Source organism: Acartia tonsa, chromosome 8 (genome assembly GCF_053477335.1).
Source record: "Acartia tonsa isolate MP-2025a chromosome 8, ASM5347733v1, whole genome shotgun sequence".
Classification (NCBI taxonomy): Eukaryota; Metazoa; Arthropoda; class Copepoda; order Calanoida; family Acartiidae; genus Acartia; species Acartia tonsa.
Genome location: NC_137267.1, coordinates 51,788,861 through 51,807,540, shown reverse-complemented (window position 1 = coordinate 51,807,540; position 18,680 = coordinate 51,788,861). Strand labels below are relative to the sequence as shown.

General features: G+C 34.2%; 1 protein-coding gene across 1 annotated transcript; it reads left to right on the top strand.

Annotated features, from left to right (window-relative positions):
• Positions 1-16,982, top strand: LOC145327254 (15-hydroxyprostaglandin dehydrogenase [NAD(+)]-like). Its single transcript, XM_080170841.1, has 10 exons — positions 1-62; positions 927-1,037; positions 1,776-1,879; positions 6,985-7,054; positions 7,783-7,861; positions 8,505-8,563; positions 9,096-9,164; positions 14,705-14,809; positions 16,133-16,272; positions 16,758-16,982. The coding sequence occupies exons 1-9, from the start codon at positions 50-52 to the stop codon at positions 16,165-16,167; spliced, it is 645 nt and encodes a 214-aa protein (XP_080026967.1). The 5' UTR covers positions 1-49; the 3' UTR covers positions 16,168-16,272; positions 16,758-16,982.
• Positions 16,983-18,680: the final 1,698 nt, after the last annotated feature.

The window sequence follows — 18,680 nt, the reverse complement described above, 5'->3', positions numbered from 1 at the left end:
TTTATTATTTTTGTTGTTGTCTAATTTTAGATTGTAAAAATTTGTGAATATGGATGTTAAGGAAACTATTTCTTTTTTTTTTTGTTTTTGATAAAACTTTCTTAACATGTAAAATATTTTAAATAGCAAAGCTTTCCTACAATTAGGGTAGGAATTAGAAACTCTACAATTGTTACCTGAATGTCCGTGCTTCCATTCAAAACCTGCTTATTTTAAAACTTTTTAGACTTTTTTTGTGATGTAAAATTTTCTTATTAATTTAATTTTTTGATTCCCAGGACAACAAGGTGTAATATCAGAGCATCTCAATAATTAGGTCCTGAGAAAGCAAGTGTTCCCCTGCATTTAAGATATTTTGCAACAAATTCAGGCACAATTTTGATTAAACTTAAAAATTAATATTCTGCTAATTAAGTTCTACACTCTATAATCTTTACCAGAATGTCCGTACGTCAATTTTAAACATGTTGATTTTTAACTTGTTTATCATCATATTTCTATGTGTTATAATCATTCGATTGATCTGATTTTTAAAATACTGATTCTTAGGACAACAAAGTACAATGTTATAAGCGTAGCATCTCTATTATCAAGTCCCCAAAATGAAAGTATGTCCTTAAACATTATCCTGTATTTAAGCAGTTTTATCAAATTTACTTAAAATTTTGTTTACTCTACAAGTATAAATGTTTGTTTGTTCTACCGTTTTAGTGCATTGCTTTTTTGGATGTTGTCATCCTTGTTTAATAAAAAGATTTTAGTCTTCTTTTTAGGTTAAGTAAGTTTGAGTGAAGGTTAAAAGAGTCCCACTGCTTTATTACAAAATTAAACAAAAGCAAAGGAGGGGAGGAGGGTTCGTCGGTCCCAAATATTTTTAAAAAATTAATAATTGCTGCTAACGAACAAAAAAAAGAAAATCGTACAGGGTAAACTGGCGATTATAACAGGATCAGGTATGGGTCTGGGCAAGGCATTTGCCACCAAGCTTCTGGAGGCTGGAGCTATGGTCTGTATCTCAGATCTGGATGAAACTACAGGTATAAAACATTTGTGATTTAGAACCAGAAAATGTTCTCACCCCATATTTATGTAGCTTTGTAGAATATCATAGTTTTCTCAAACATCAAATCTATAAATTTACAAAGTTTAGATTTAAAATTAATTCCGAAAAAAATATATGAATGCAGATATTTATTGACAATACCTGCCAAAATTAAAATTATATTTTCTTATGATTTATCTCCTATTTACCAAGGGATGGTTCAAGTAAAGATGCTGTGAGTATTGGTGCAAAAAATGGGGACATGATTCCAGTGACGTCATATTTTTCTTTCCCGAATAAGGGAAGGGGGGACGAAAATCTCTTCAAAAGAGATGGGGAAAACCCCCTTTTCTCCCATCTCTTTTTTCTTCCCCCCTTCCCTTTTTCGGGAAGAAAAAAATTTGACGTCACTGGAATCATGTCCCCATTTTTTGCACCAATACTCACAGCATCAATTTACATATTCAAAGAAAAAGTAAAAAAAAATATGGGAGGGACTTTTTTTTTTGGGGGGGGGTTAATTTTTAATTTTAGTTTTAAAAAGAAAAATTTTTAAAAATGTAGGGGGGGGGTTCTAGGGGCGATTTCTCTTGGTAGGGTTGTGGTACCCTCCCCCCAAAATTGTATAAAGCCTTCCCAGGACTTATGAGAAGGAACCCTGTACAGGAGAACCATATCGGTACAGTACAGACAAACAGATAAAATATGTAACTTGATATTTTAATTATTTCAGGCCTGCAAACTACAACAGAGTTTTCAGAGAAGTTTGGAAAAGATAAAGTTCATTTTATCAAATGCAATGTTCTCCAAAAAGATGATATTGTCAATTTGTATGAGGTAATGATATTTTTAAAAGCGAAGCTTTTTTATAATTACGGATAGCTTTTATCGTTAATTTAGGCATGTTAGAACTGTCCTATCGATTTCAAACTTTGTATGGTGATTCCTGTAGTAGTAAGGTACGATTTAGAAAGCGTAGCAACTCTATAAACATTACCAGAATGTCCGTACGTCCATTTTAAACATGTTGATTTTTCTACTCTTTTAACAACAAATTTTTATGTGATCTAATTATCCGATTGATCTGATTTTTGGTATATTGATTCCTGGGACAACAATGTATTATATTGTAAGCGAAGCAACTCTAAAATCAAGTCCTAAAAATGTAAGTATGTCCATGAACATTATCCTGTATCAGGCAGTTTATCAACAAATTTACTTACAATTTTGCTTCGACTCATATACATTTATATTCTGATTATTCAGTTCTGACAATCTACATGTGTTAATGTTCGTTTATCCTTCCATTTCAGAGCTTCGCTTTTATGGATGTTGTCATCCTTGTTTTCTTTAAATGTTATCAAAATGTATTTTTGTTTTTCAAGGAAAAAAGACCATCATTCTGACAAACAACTTTTAGTCTTCAAGCCTACTTTCATTATTTCTCACTTTCATACCCACATTCCTTTGGTGACAAACCAAAACTATATTAAATTGCTCTGCTTTAATTTACAGCCATTGATTGCTGCCAAAAATACCTTTCATAATTAGAACCTATAAAGATAGTTTTTTTTTATGTTTGTGTATATTCTGCCATTTAAACTAAACATTGAGAGCAAACCTTAGATCCATGTAAAAAAATAATTGGCCTAAACTAATAAAGTTTCATTAGCTAACATTAGCTTTAGGGTTTTCTTAGCATTACATTTTATTTACTAAGTATATTTGCGATTACTTTTATTTAATGAAATCTTCTAATTTTTAACATGTACAAAACGGCCTGCTATATTGCATCAAGATCCATGACAGATCTATATAGGAAATAAACGTCTATAATTGAGCTCGAATCTTCCAAGCGTATAGTGTATAAAACTCATAGTGCTCCAATAATCCCTATTAAATTCTCATTGACCAGAACGTTAAGACCCATTATTCTACTTTTAGCATCAAAAATTCAGTTTTTTTAATTCATGTTGCTATTTAAATAACATTGAAGTATTTGATTTTTATTCATAAAACAGAAAACTTAAATTTATAATATAGTAAATCTAAGAAAACTTAGTTTTAAAATGAAATGATTCATGCGACACTCCCGTAATGTGGTCAGATATTAAACTAAACATTTCAACCCTTTGAGGACGATAAATTGAAATGAAGAATATTAGGATTTCAATCTTTAAAATATGATAAAAAAAATGGAGCAAAACGTTAAATCGTGTATTGTTACATTGGGTGTAAATATAAAACTAATAATTACTGATTAAATATAGACAGATATTCTAACGTAAAATATCATTATGTGTAACGTATATATGAAGAGAGAGAGAAAAAAAAAAGGAGCGCGAGAGATAGAAAGAGAAAGGGGGGTAGACCGAGAGAGAATGGGGGAATGAGAGAGAGAGAGAAAGAAGTTGGGGGGGGGGGGTGGGGGGGAGTGAGAGAAAGAAAGAGAGAGAGAGAGACGGGGGGGAGGGGGTACATAATGAATCATAGGCATTCTAATTTTATTACATGCTGAATTTGAAGAGATGATAAAATGAACATTTAATTAAAGAATAAGAGAATAAAATTTTTAAGGCAAAAAGCGATAGTATTTAAAAAGAGTAATTATCTCTGATAATTAATAACATTAACAAGGATGACAAAATCCGTAAAAGAGAAACATTAATCAATTCTACTAAAAAAATTTTAGAAATATAGAGTAACTGCACTTAAAAGAGAAAATATTTAGATTTCAGCAAAAATTTAAGTAAATATGTCATCTAATAGCTTAAATAAAAGTCATTTTATTTGGACATACTAACGTCATGGTGATAGGGCTATCAGAACTATCTGTTAGGGACGTACGGATGGACAGATCAACCCCCACTGAAGAAAAGTTTAGCTTTTAACAAGAAATAGATCATTAACATTATACAACCCTTTTACCCCATTTCCTTCCCTCTTACTGGATGAAAGAACTAACCAATAGATACTGGCAAGCTGTATAGGGAATATTAACACAATTTTCAGCCATTGAATAGCAAATGAGAAAATTACTTTTTCCTCTAATCCTAGCCAACAGACGAACGGACGGACATTTTGAATTATAAATAAGCAATAAGCAATTATAATAACAAATAACTTTGACTAAAAAACTTAATCAGTGTTTCGTCAGTTCTAAACAAGAAGTGTTCAAACTTTTAAATCAACCGAAGGCTTATCCCTGTTTATCATCATGGGGGATGTAAAATAAATATAAAACATTATTTCCTAAGATCCCTGGGTTTAAAAATCATCAACAAGGATGATAATATCCATAAGCAGCAAAAATCCTAATAGTAAAAGTAAAACTCAAAAGCAAAAAGAAGAAAACGCGGCATAACCCACAGACAGACGAACGATGATCAGTGCAGTGATCATACAAATCTTCACACAAAATATTAGTAGTCTATAGACAGAATAACGGACTAAGTAAGGAATATACTTTTAAAGTTTAAATTAATTGACTTCGCTACTAACATTTAACAGGTAAATAAGGATGACCACAGCCATAACTATAGAAGCTCTTGAATTTAAAAAAAAAAAAGGCAAAGCAAATAAAAGCAAAAAGAGTGCACAACAGACAGACATATAAAGTAATGATGCATAGTGAATCTTTACACAAAAAAAACTTCGATAAAAGCTGGGAAAAGTATTTAAGAGCATTACCGATAGACCAACAGACAATATTATTCTTAGAGTAGATTTGCATTGGTCAGCAAACATAAAATAAGTCTTCAGTCTTAACCCTGAAAGATCGGGCCCTCTACAAATTCTTAACTGATCGGATTTTATACCTTAATAATTGCATTAGCCTTCTACCTTTCCAGTACGGATATTTAATATTCCCAAGAGCATTACAGACCAGCGAACAACGTGAGCTGTAGGCTAGTAAGAGGATATCCAAGACTTCAGAACTATAATACTTAGGATAGACTAAATATTGTAAAGTGTGTTACCTTTTTTTATGCTTCATTATTATTTGGCCACAACTTGGTAAAAAATGCTCACAAATCAGACCTTTTTCGACCGAAGATACTCAAATACTTTTCTCTCATTTTAAAAGTTTGATTCTGTTAAATTGGCTATTTTTGAAGGGATTTATGCATTGATTATACTGAAACATAATATTGGGTAGAAGTTAATGTATTTTAAAGAAATAAAAATTTGGAAAATAAGAAATTCGACCTCTATCACTTCAGAGGACAGCTGCCAACCTCCAGTTGACAGGATGTAGTTAAATACTTGTTAGCAATAATAATTAACCCAAAAAGTAAAACGAAAAGTTTTTTAATATGGTAAAAAAATGATAATCTAAATCTTAAATTAGGGGATGATGATCTGAAGGACGCCCTTACTGGTGGTGAGTATGACCCAGATGGTATCCAAGTACATGAGCGTTTAGACAACTCACCTTTTGAACTATGGTCCAATTTTTGTATTTGTAGCAGCCTCCAATTAAAAGTTGTAACAAGAAATATAACCATCTTTTATAATCTACTGTATTTACCTTATAAATTGGAGAATTTAAAAATTTAGATTGTTTTGAGATTTCTATTGATTGGAGAATGCTACAAATACAAAAATCGGACCATAGTTTAATAGATAAGTTGTCATAATGCTCATGTATTTTGATACCATCTGGGTCATCATCACCAACAACAAGAGCGTCTTTAAGATCATCATCCCCAAAATTAAGATTTAGATTATCATTTTTTTTACCATATTAAAGCACTTTTTGTTTTACTTTTTGGGTTAATTATTATTGCTAACAAGTATTTAACTACATCCTGTCAACTGGAGGTTGGCAGCTGTCCTCTGAAGTGATAGAGGTCGAATTTCTTATTTTCCAAATTTTTATTTCTTTAAAATACCTTAACTTCTACCCAATATTATGTTTCAGTATAATCAATGCATAAATCCCTTCAAGAATAGCCAATTTAACGGAATCAAACTTTAAAAATGAGAGAAAAGTAAAAATAAGTATTTTTTCTGTTGATTTTATGGTATCTGTGCATGTAAAAGGTAACACCTAAATTTGAATTTTTTTAGTATTTTCATCAATTTTTCTTGAAATATAAAGATATCTTAAAACTGATTGATTGGGCTTGTAAAGTAACCATTTGGGTATCTTCGATCAAAAGAACTGATTTGAGAGCATTTTTTACCAAGTTGTGGCCAAATAATAATAAAACCTAAAAAAAGGTAACACACTTTATATAATTTGGCCAGTGGCGTGCGAAGCACTTTATCTAGAGGGGGGGGGGCATTTTTAACATTTTGCAGAATTTTGCCCCTCCTAAATCAAAGTGCCCCTAAAAGGCACTTTGATTTTAGGGGGCAGGAGGGGCGTTGGCTAGGGGCGGTAGGGGGGGTGTTTTGGCGGTTTTTTTTGGGGGGGGGGGGGCAATTGCCCCAAGTGCCCCCTTCGGTTTGCACGCTACTGGATTTGTCCTTTCAAATATAATGCAATAACGAGGTTTAGGGTACATAGCATTTCTACAACCGGCAGAAATGCAGAATTTTGCCCCTCCTAAATCAAAGTGCCCCTAAAAGGCACTTTGATTTTGGGGGCAGGAGGGGCGTTGGCTAGGGGCGGTAGGGGGGTGTTTTGGCGTTTTTTTTTGGGGGGGGGGCAATCGCTCAAAGTGCCCCCTTCAGTTTGCACGCCACTGGATTTGGCCTTTCAAATCTAATGTAATAACGAGGTTTAGGGTACATAGCATTTCTACAACCGGCAGAAATAAAGCTAGATGTTTTTTTGTCAAAATATAAAAACCTTCGCAAAAATACGGTCATGCTTAAAGTTACTGCCACAAATACTTCTAACACAGGCATTTATACATCCATAATTTTCAATTGTACATCTACTCTGGCAAAATTTCTGGTATGGATGAAAAAAATATGATTTTGTTATTTAGAGTTGTGAAAAGCACTTTGGAAAGACAGTTGATATTTTCTGTAACAACGCTGGAATAAATCATGTTAGAGGTAGGTTAATCAGTTAATGGATACAATTTTACTTGGATAGTAAACCAGATTTTAATGTTATCTAATAAAGTGAAACTCGCAGCGAGCTAATGTAACGATACTCCCTGTCCACCACCTATACACCCTCCCATCCACTCCTACTTGATGAACGAACTGACAATTAAATGAGTTTTATGATAGTAACCTAAATTGACGACAATTTCCCCCCCTGTCATAATATCAACGTTTATTCTATTATATCCATAATAACAAAAAAAGAGATTATTTACAGAAATACGACATTTAGCATCAGACTATATCCTTTTTCTCCCATGAAATTCTAGTATGACGGTTAGACAGATAAAAAGGAGCTATGTAGAAGATGCTTTTTTTTGGAAGGAGATGTACCATTTCTTTTTAAACATAGCATAAAACCAACCAATAACGATATTTAAAAAAAAAGACAGATATATGGACGGACAAAGTGAGTTATGTAAAAGATTATATTTTTTAAAGAAAATGTGCTATTTCCTTTAGCAGATATAGCCTAAAACCACCCAAACTCTATGTTTTAAGACAAACAGATGGACGGACAAAGTTTTATTTTATTTCACCCCCTCAAAATAAAAGGCTTGAACGTCCCTGGAATAAAACCACTGAAGTAAGACAGACAGATGGACAAAGTTACATAGTTTTGCCATTTCCACAAAAAAATAGCCTAAAACCACCAAAATACATGTACTTAACAGGATGGAGGTTGTGTATGGATATAGATATAATGGCAGTAATGGAATGTACCGAGTATGTCATGGACAAAATGGACAAATCGTAAGTTTTTGGTTTCATTACAAAAGTAAAAGAATAGAAGGGGATAACTCTATGTTGACGGGTAGGTGGGGACCCTTTGCCGACTTTCAATTGGGTCTTTGAATAGCTGAAAATAGCGTCGGAAATATTAACATAGCCAAGCCGTTATAAAAGAAAGCAACCTGGAACCAGGTGGTACTTTTGTGTTATCTGAAAATTAAATATTCTAAAACCATCTATGCGTGCGAAGCTCCTCTTAAATCGAGATCTCAATCGATTCAGAGGCTACAGACAAATAAACTTACTTCTTTTTACAATACTAGCGGCTACGCCCCCAGAGGCCTCTAGTGGCACTTTAGATGTTTTTGTTTGTTAAAGTATCTACGTTACTTCTTTATGTTACGATACCTCTTTATGTTACGTTGAAGTCTCCCATATATTTTAAAAAATTTCGATTTTTTTGTCATTTCTCTTGGGAGGGTGGTTGTACCCTCCCCCCCAAAATAGTTATAAACCTTCCCAGAACCCATGAAAATCTACACTGTTAAGGAGAACCTGATCAGTTCAGCGATTATCGAGATCCTTCGGTACAGACATACAGACACACAAACACACAGACATCCTGTTACTTTAGTATAAGGATGATTTTATAATATTTATTTAGAAAAGGCGGTAAAGGAGGATTGATTGTCAACACTGCTTCTTTGGCTGGCATTTTGTTTGGTAACAAAAATTTCATGCATTAATAGCTTGATATATTGCATTTTAATATACTAGTTTTGTTAAGTCTGAGTAAAAAATCATAAAGCTATCCTACGACCTATGCTAAGCTTTTAAAAAATTGAGAACTCAATTATTTTTGATGATAATAGATTTCATAAAAACAAGACATCACACGATTTTATTACGCAAAAGTTAAACGAAATTATGAAATACACACACACACACATTTAATACCTCAAATCTGATGAATTTATGTAAAAATCAGGGTTTGAACATTTGCTATGAAGCTATTTTTATTACATTTTAGAGGTGTGAAAGAAACCAAGCTGTATAGAATAAGGAACACAGTAATAGTGTCTGACTGATTATGACGTAACAAAAAAAATTAGCCAATGAGAGGCCGTTATTGACCAATGGTAAAATTTATAGTGGCCTCTCATTGGCTAATTTTTTTGTAACGTCATAATCAGTCAGACACTATTACTGTGTTCTAGAATAAGCTTTGCAAGTTGATATAATTTAATTTGTTTAGGGTTAGACAAGGAATCTGCTTGTTATGTTGTTGCTAAACATGGAGTAGTGGCACTTACCAGAACTCTGGGTATCATTTGTCCTTGTTAGTAGCGAAGCTACTCTATAATTGCAAATGTCCGTCCGTCTGTCCATCTTCGATGCTTCTATTCAAGAAAGACGACTGGAATTTCTGTATACTAATACATATTTTATGCACATGGTTTTGTGATTTTTTTATATTTTATTTTTTTAACTTTTAATATCTGCCCTATAACTCATTTTGACCGTCTTTTTAACCACGATTTTTTGGTACTATTCTACGTATTCGCTTATTTTCAATTAACCAGGGACAAGGGAATGATATCCTGAACAACTCTAAAGGAAAATTTCCCCACAACATCCTTGCCCTATTCCTCCCCTTCTTTCCCACCCCTCTTCACTTACATGACAAAAACAAACTAAATCACCAGATACCCAATAAGGTTTCGTGATTTTTTGTAGAATTGTTTAGACTGACTACCCCTACAATTAACTTACCCGTTCTTTTTAAAAGTGACAACTTTTAACATAGACCTCCAACTCTCCCTTCTTCCAAAAAATTTGAAACCCTTCGTTTTTCCCCATCAAGAATTAAAAAACATATTATGTTTCCACCCCCCCCCTAGATATACCACACTTTTCTGGGATCTTGCTGAGTCAAGTATCAACTGTTGGGAATATCAAAGGATGACTCCATGCAAAATTTGAGCCGGATCCGGCCAAAACCGGCCGTGAATTTTATGAAAAACCGGTTTTTTCCGGTTTTTAGGGGGTATCTGTAAATCGATTCAGCTGGAGCAAAACCGGTTAGAGGTACAAAAAATTTTACTTCACATGAAATTTAGCCAATGCAATTGCCTACAAAAATGTACTCCATCATCAACTTGATTGGACAACTCTTTCCCCTCCAAAATGTCCATTAAAACCTCGGAAACGGCAAAAATCGCCAAAAACCACGCCTTCGGCGGCAAATAACGGCTAAACGGTCAGCCGGAGGCGAATGAAACATAAATAAAGAAATGTCTGCCTCAAAAAGTTGTTCAACATCAAAGAGATGCTTGAAGTCTCTAAAACGACTCCTTCCCCTCCTTAAAGGGGAAAAACTGAAAAAACGTGATTTTCAAAAGTATGCCCACTTCGTGGGTGTGGAGGGCACTGAACCCGTCACCCCAGGGTCACCAAATATAAAGTCTAGGCGGCCCACAATGCTGAATTTTCACCAAGTGAAAGTCTTGTGTCATTATCTCTTATGAGAAAAAAGTTATTAATTAATTAAGATTTCAAATTGTGATTTTTTGATGGATTTCTTTGATGAAATGACAGGCCGGTCAATTTTTAGGCTATTTTTTGCGGTTTTTGGGCCGTCACGCCCAAACGGTTTGAGATAATCTCATGGGACCTTTTGCCCGACCTAAGCCTGGTTATTTGTAAGGTCTAAGAAAAAAAAATCCCGGATTGGATGAAGCACGACGTCGCTGCGTGCCGTCAAAAATCGCTGGTCGGCTCATTTTGCCCCCTCAAACCCTCACCTCGTGCCATTTTTCTGTGTAAAGATTATAATTATAATCTTTTGCGTAAGTCTGTTTTTTTTTCCTAGACCTCACAAATAACCAGACTTAGGTTGGGCAAAAGGTCCCGTGAGATTATCTCAAACCGTTTGGGCGTGACGGCCCAAAAACCGCAAAAAATGGCCTAAAAATTGACCGGCCTGTCATTTCATCAAAGAAATCCATCAAAAAATCACAATTTGAAATTCTAATTAATTAATAACTTTTTTCTCATAAGAGATAATGACACAAGACTTTCACTTGGTGAAAATTCAGCATTGTGGGCCGCCTAGACTTTATATTTGGTGACCCTGGGGTGACGGGTTCAGTGCCCCCCACACCCACGAAGTGGGCATACTTTTGAAAATCACGTTTTTTCAGTTTTTCCCCTTTAAGGAGGGGAAGGAGTCGTTTTAGAGACTTCAAGCATCTCTTTAATGTTGAACAACTTTTTAAGGCAGACATTTCTTTATTCATGTTTCATTCGCCTCCGGCTGACCGTTTAGCCGTTATTTGCCGCCGAAGGCGTGATTTTTGGCGATTTTTGCCGTTTCCGAGGTTTTAATGGACATTTTGGAGGGGAAAGAGTTGTCCAATCAAGTTGATGATGAAGTACATTTTTGTAGGCAATTGCATTGGCTAAATTTCATGTGAAGTAAAATTTTTTGTACCTCTAACCGGTTTTGCTCCAGCTGAATCGATTTACAGATACCCCCTAAAAACCGGAAAAAACCGGTTTTTCATAAAATTCACGGCCGGTTTTGGCCGGATCCGGCTCAAATTTTGCATGGAGTCATCCTTTGATATTCCCAACAGTTGATACTTGACTCAGCAAGATCCCAGAAAAGTGTGGTATATCTACCCCCCCCCCCCCTACCTGTGAAACCCATCATTTTACCCCAAATAAAAAGCTTGGACGTAACTGACTTTCAACTTTGCGTTAGTTTTCCAATAACAGATTGCAAAGAATTATTAATTTGTCATTAGAACAAATCCTTTAACTTTTCGGATCATGGAAAGAAAACAAAGTCATTCCTTAATTAGGACAGAAGTCACCTTCCTAGGAAGGACATAAGTAGCTTCCCTTATGTGAGAATTTGTTAGATGAAGGGCATAACTTGTCTCCCTTAACAAAGATTTTGCAAGATGAAGGACATAAGTAGCCTCCCTTCACCACACAAAACCTAGCTTTTTGGTCCTTCACATAGCAAAATCTTGCATAAAATAGTTTATCTGTCCTTCACATAGCAAATTCTTGCAAAACATAGCATTTATGTCCTTCACATAGCAAATTCTTGCAAAACATAGCAAATTCTTGCAAAACATAGCATTTATGTCCTTCACATAGCAAATTCTTGCAAAACATAGCAAATTCTTGCAAAACATAGCATTTATGTCCTTCACATAGCAAATTCTTGCAAAACATAGCATTTATGTCCTTCACATAGCAAATTCTTGCAAAACATAACAAATTCTTGCAAAACATAGCATTTATGTCCTTCACATAGCAAATTCTTGCAAAACATAGCAAATTCTTGCAAAACATAGCAAATTCTTGCAAAACATAGCAAATTCTTGCAAAACATAGCAAATTCTTGCAAAACATAGCAAATTCTTGCAAAACATAGCAAATTCTTGCAAAACATAGCATTTATGTCCTTCACACAGCAAATTCTTGCAAAACATAGCAAATTCTTGCAAAACATAGCATTTATGTCCTTCACATAGCAAATTCTTGCAAAACATAGCATTTATGTCCTTCACATAGCAAATTCTTGCAAAACATAGCAAATTCTTGGAAAACTTAGCATTTCTGTCCTTAACATAGCATTTTGGTCCTTCACATAGCAAAATCTCACAAAACATAGGTTTTTCTGACCTTTTTCTACCAGGAGATCAGAACTAAATCAGAACACACATAACAAGAGTTTTTACTTAATACATTAAGATTATCAATTAAGCATTTAACTCTGCATAAATTATGATAATTCATTATTATTACCCCTCCCCCCCCCCTATTTAAAATTTACCCCTGCATAAATTATGATAATTTATGCTGAGTTAACTGTACTGTTTGAACTTCTATCTAACAGGATATGAGAACTTAATCAGAACACACATAACAAGAGTATTTACATAGTACATTCATAGGTTGTGACACAAAAGAGGCCAGCTATGGTGCCATGTAGGAAAAGTGGCATTGCATTCTAGGGCCTAAAAGGCGTCATAGCTGGCCCCTTTTCAGTCCATTATATGACATGGGAAGGAGGTTGAGGAGCATTTTATGCAGTCTAAATTCCCTAGAATGCAATGCCACTTTTCCTACATGGCACCCCCTCCCATGTCATATGATGGACACAAAAGAGGCCAGCTATGACGCCTTTTAGGAAAAGTGGCATAGCATAGTGGAATTTAGGCTGCATAAAATGCTCCTCAACCTCCTTCCCAAGTCATATGATGGGCTGAAAAGGGGCCAATTGAATAATTGTTAATCTGAATGTACTATGTAAATACTCTTGTTATGTGTGTTCTGATTAAGTTCTCATATCCTGTTAGATAGAAGTTCAAACAGTACATTTAACTCAGCATAAATTATCATAATTTATGCAGGGGTGAATTTTAAATAGGGGGGGGGGAGGGGTAATAATAATGAATTATCATAATTTATGCAGAGTTAAATGCATAATTGATAATCTTAATGTATTATGTAAAAACTCTTGTTATGTGTGTTCTGATTTAGTTCTGATCTCCTGGTAGAAAAAGGTCAGAAAAACCTATGTTTTGTGAGATTTTGCTATGTGAAGGACCAAAATGCTATGTTAAGGACAGAAATGCTAAGTTTTCCAAGAATTTGCTATGTTTTGCAAGAATTTGCTATGTGAAGGACATAAATGCTATGTTTTGCAAGAATTTGCTATGTGAAGGACATAAATGCTATGTTTTGCAAGAATTTGCTATGTTTTGCAAGAATTTGCTATGTTTTGCAAGAATTTGCTATGTAAAGGACATAAATGCTATGTTTTGCAAGAATTTGCTATGTTTTGCAAGAATTTGCTATGTTTTTCAAGAATTTGCTATGTTTTGCAAGAATTTGCTATGTGAAGGACATAAATGCTATGTTTTGCAAGAATTTGCTATGTTTTGCAAGAATTTGCTATGTGAAGGACATGAATGCTATGTTTTGCAAGAATTTGCTATGTTTTGCAAGAATTTGCTATGTGAAGGACATAAATGCTATATTTTGCAAGAATTTGCTATGTTTTGCAAGAATTTGCTATGTGAAGGACATAAATGCTATATTTTGCAAGAATTTGCTATGTTTTGCAAGAATTTGCTATGTGAATGACAGAAATGCTATGTTTTGTGAGGTTTTGCTATGTGAAGGACAGAAAAGCTAAGTTTTGCAACTTGAAGGACATAAGCAGCCTTCCTAATGTAAGAATTTGTCAGACAAAGGACATAAGTCACCTCCCTTAAGTTAGATTTTGTTAGATGAAGGACATAAGTAGCCTTCCTTAGACCAATTTCCAGTGACTTCTGTCCTAATTAGGAATGACTTTGTTTTCTTTCCATGATCCAACTTTTCTTATGCTAGCACTTGGAATTAGGGTTTCCTAAGTATTAAATATTAATTAAAATCTATGTAAGGTTTAGAAAACTCCTAGGCTAGCACTGGTCGCCGGAAAGAAAAAGAAGTTTTTTGAAACAGGCTATCTGAGATTATTACAGATTCTGATATATATTTATGATGAAAAATGCAAAAAACAAAATCAAAAGTGCTTCTTCTTGAGAGAAAATCAGTGAAAAAGATATTAGCTATTTAAAATTTACATTGGCAAGCCTGTAAAAAATATATGGACATTTTAAACATGTCAATGCTCAGGACCTAGAAGTGGTGGAAAAATGCTACGCATACCATTGGAAAGCTCATAACCTCTATTTTTCAAATTGGTATATAACATTTTATTAGTTTTTGAGATATTCCTTTCGGCAACCAGGGCTAGCCTAGAAATTTTCATAATATTTGTCCCATTTTCTTTAGGTAGATCAAAGAATCTAAAGACAACTGGAGTAAAAGTGCAATGCATCTGCCCCGCTTATGCGGACACTAACATCCTTGCGGATATTGGAGACAAGGCTAAGAAAGGTAAAACAAAAGGGATAGTTGGTGATTAACTATTTAAAATACAAAGTAGTACGGTGTCTGTCCCTGAAGATCTCTGTAACCACTGAACCGATTGGGCTCTACTGTTCAGGGAATATACCTACTGGTTTTAAGCTATTTTATTGGGGGGTGGGACACCCTCAATCCCCCCTCCCAAATTTCTTTTTCTTTTTAAAACTAAAATTGAAAAAGGGGGTCAACTAACCCCCTTCTCCCCCCCCCAAAAAAAAAAAATTCCTTTCACAAAAAAAAGTTTGTATTTTTCCTTTTAAATCTAAATAACACAAAAATAGGTTGATTAAACCTCTTGGGGCAAAGCCCCTAAAGGCTAGGGACGAAGCCGCTGGTTTCTTAATAAAACAACAAGGATAACAACATTCAAAACTAACGAAGAACAAAAATCATGGATGGATTGTGGACAAACGAACAAAGGGATTTATATGGTTATCATAAAAAAATAGTATGATTATACAAATAAATATTTAAAATAGTAGCTGAGAAAATGTCATTTTGCCTCTGTCGTTATGGACGGACAGTCAAATCGATTTATTAAGTAGCTTCGCTACTAAACTAAATTATTCATTTAGACGGTAGTTTTTGAATGAATCTTCATTTTCTATCAGACAGTATTTAAAAAGTATAGTGATTTATCGAATCTTATTACAGACGGCTTTCAGCGGAAATTAAAATGAAAAATTATATTATTAAAACCAGTTTTGTTTAACCTAAGTAAATTAGTCTTAAGTCACCCTTCGACATTGTTTAAGCTTCTAAGAAATGGAAAACTTAAATGGATCAAGCTTGTAACAGACAACCAATAAAAATTTACTACTTTGTACAATAGGATGTCAAATTAAACAAGGATGACAACATCCATAAAAGCAAAGCACTGAAACGGTAGGACAAACGAACATTAACACTTGTATAGTGTCAGAACAATATAATATTGTACTTTGTTGTCCCACGAATCAATATAGCAAAAATCAGACCAAACGGATAATTAGATCACATAAAAGTTTGTTGTTAAAAAAGTAGAAAAATCAACATGTTTAAAATAGACGTACGGACATTCTGGTAATAATTATAGAGTTGCTACGCTTTATAAATCGTACATAACTACTACAAGAATCACCATGCAAAGTTTGAAATCGATAGGACAATTCTAACATGCCTAAATTAACGAAAAAAGCTATCTGTCTCGGACGTACGGACGGACGTATGGACCGACCCTAATTATAGAAAAGCTTCGCTTTAAAAAAAAAAATATTAAATATCATTTTAGCTCACTACCTTATTTTGCTTTAGAGGTAGAAAAAAAGATTTGGACTGATGACGCCTGACTATGTAGCTGATGGATTTATAAAGCTCGTCACTAGATGTAACAATGGAGATGCAATTGTTATTGTCAAGGATGCCCCACCCTTCATCTATGGGGACAGGTCAAAGTAAGTTGTATCTTTATACAGGGATGGAGGGAATATTGGGCTGTTTATTACACTAGTCCCCAAGGTTTTATAAGGCATACGATACGATTATCTTTACATAAAACTTATTGATTGTAAGATTAAGATCGGGTTTATCTATTAACAACATTATTCATAACATTCAAATAATGCTTTTAGTATTCTATTGACTGCGCCTTTAGCATATATGGGCATAATAGAAAAATTTGACTAAAAGATAAAAAAGCAAACCTACTATTTATAAAAAAGTAATAGTTATCTTGTCCCTAGACTCTATGGGAGAGCTAAAGAGGTCTTGTAAATTGCCTAAAACCATTCCAAGACATTTAGAAAGGTTTCAGGAGCTGTATTTTCCAATATCTTTAGATTCAGACAATAAAAACCTTACTATTTTATATCATAGGATCTGGAAGATATACAATGATACATAAGTTTTATGATTCAAACAAATAAATGTTTTTTTTCAGGGAATGGACACTTTGCTTGGCTGCTGGCTCCAAGTTATTCAACTCCTTATTTGGGGTGGATTTATTCACCCCCCAGCATCAAATTGTGTATTTCATTATTCTTTTTATGATTGCTCATTTTTTTTGTTAATTTCGTCACATCTTTTATATTTTAAAACATTAAAAAGATGATTTTATTGTATATTTCAGAAATTTTTACAATAAATTTGGCTACTACTATTTAAATATTTATCTTTTATACAAACACCTGGGGTAAGTAACACCCAAAGAACAACCAACTCTTTTATTGTACGATCTTTTTCCTAACTGTGCATGGTAATTAGTTGTGCAAGTTTTGGGACAAGTCATTCCCCCTACTATGTCGTGCATCTGACATGGCAGCAGTGAGAATCATTTTTAATGTCTTTAATTATGATGCGGTGTTGAACCAAGACTAAGCCACGGTCGCGGTAAAATATAAATCCAACTATTTTTACTCAAAAACTCCCAAGAGAAATCAGACTTATAGAATTTTCGTTTTTATTCCAAATATATACCTACTAATATTAATAACTAATATATGAGCATATAGTAATCAATTGTTTTTTCCAGTATGGTTTCGAAACCGATTAATATCGGCTGGATTAGAACCGGTTTTCAGTCAAACTTAATTATCGTCGTATTATAGACAATTTTCCACGAGTATCAAAATAAAAATCATATGATTTATACCAGTTTAAGGCCATGGGCTAACAAAAATAAATAAATGACTTATATCTAGAAACATTTTTCAATGATCTAGATTTATGGAAGTAAAATATACGTGGTGAAATTGTCGTCAATTTAGCTTGCTAACATGGAACTCGTTTATTGGTCAGTTAGCTCATCAAGTAAGAGGGGAGAATCGTTATTTTATCCCGCTACAAATTTGATTTGATTAGAGAAGATGAAAATGTGATGTAAAGTAAAATATATATGGATCAACTGGTCAAATATTCCTGGTAAAGAATATTTACAAAAATCTATGAATTTTAAAGTCTGTTAGCTGCCAAACTGATGAAAGTACTGATCATGCCCGCACATAAGAAGGCCTACACATAACCTGGAATACCCATAAATCAATAAAGCTTAATTATCTCGCAGTGCAGAGAAATGCGCGAAAAAGATGTGATCTGTACGTTCAGTCGTTTGGCAGCTATCAACCTTTAAAATTCATATATTTTGGAAAATATTCGTTACCAGGAATATTTTACCGTGAACTGCAGTTGATCCATATATTCATTGCTAGACTAGGGGGAAGTTTGTCCATTCTTGAAATAGTATTCTCTGTGTGGACAATGTTTTCTATAATTTTAGGGAATATCCTTTTTATTTTTAAAAGAATAAGTACTCTCCCCTCTTGGTTTACATATATAACAGGGACAACAGGGTTTTTACCTAGTATATTACCTCGTACGGGCGGGATTACAGTCCAGGACCTTTTCGACTTGGTGTACTGTCTAGGTCCTGGTCCAGCAATCCAGGAGAACTAAGGATGACTGTTACGCACCCTTCTCTGTCCAAACACCCAAGAATATTAGGTTAAGTAACATCCAACAGACAACCAACTCTGGTTGATGCCCGACCTTTGTCTGAGAAGTCCCAACTGTGCATTGTAACGAGTTGGGTCTGTTTTGGACCAAGGCATTCCCCCTACTCTAACTATTTATGACGCGCATCTGACATAGCAGCAGTAGGAACCATTTTTAACGTTTTTCGTTATGACACGGTGTCGGCCCAAGATTCGAACCTATCACCTTCCCGACGACGAGCGGATGCGCTACGTGTTGAGCCACGGTCGCGGGTTTTTAGGGACAACAGGGTACATCATCTAAAGAAATTCGTCCGTAAAAAATAACCCCTCCCCAAATATTTTTACTTTTCATTTTAAAACTTATACAATAC

Bases quoted from the DNA above. Each gene is read 5' to 3' on its own strand.
- LOC145327254 (XM_080170841.1), top strand. The intron at 9,165-14,704 runs GTATCATTTGTC...CATTTTCTTTAG, and splicing joins GGCACTTACCAGAACTCTGG to GTAGATCAAAGAATCTAAAG. The intron at 14,810-16,132 runs GTAAAACAAAAG...ATTTTGCTTTAG, and splicing joins TGGAGACAAGGCTAAGAAAG to AGGTAGAAAAAAAGATTTGG.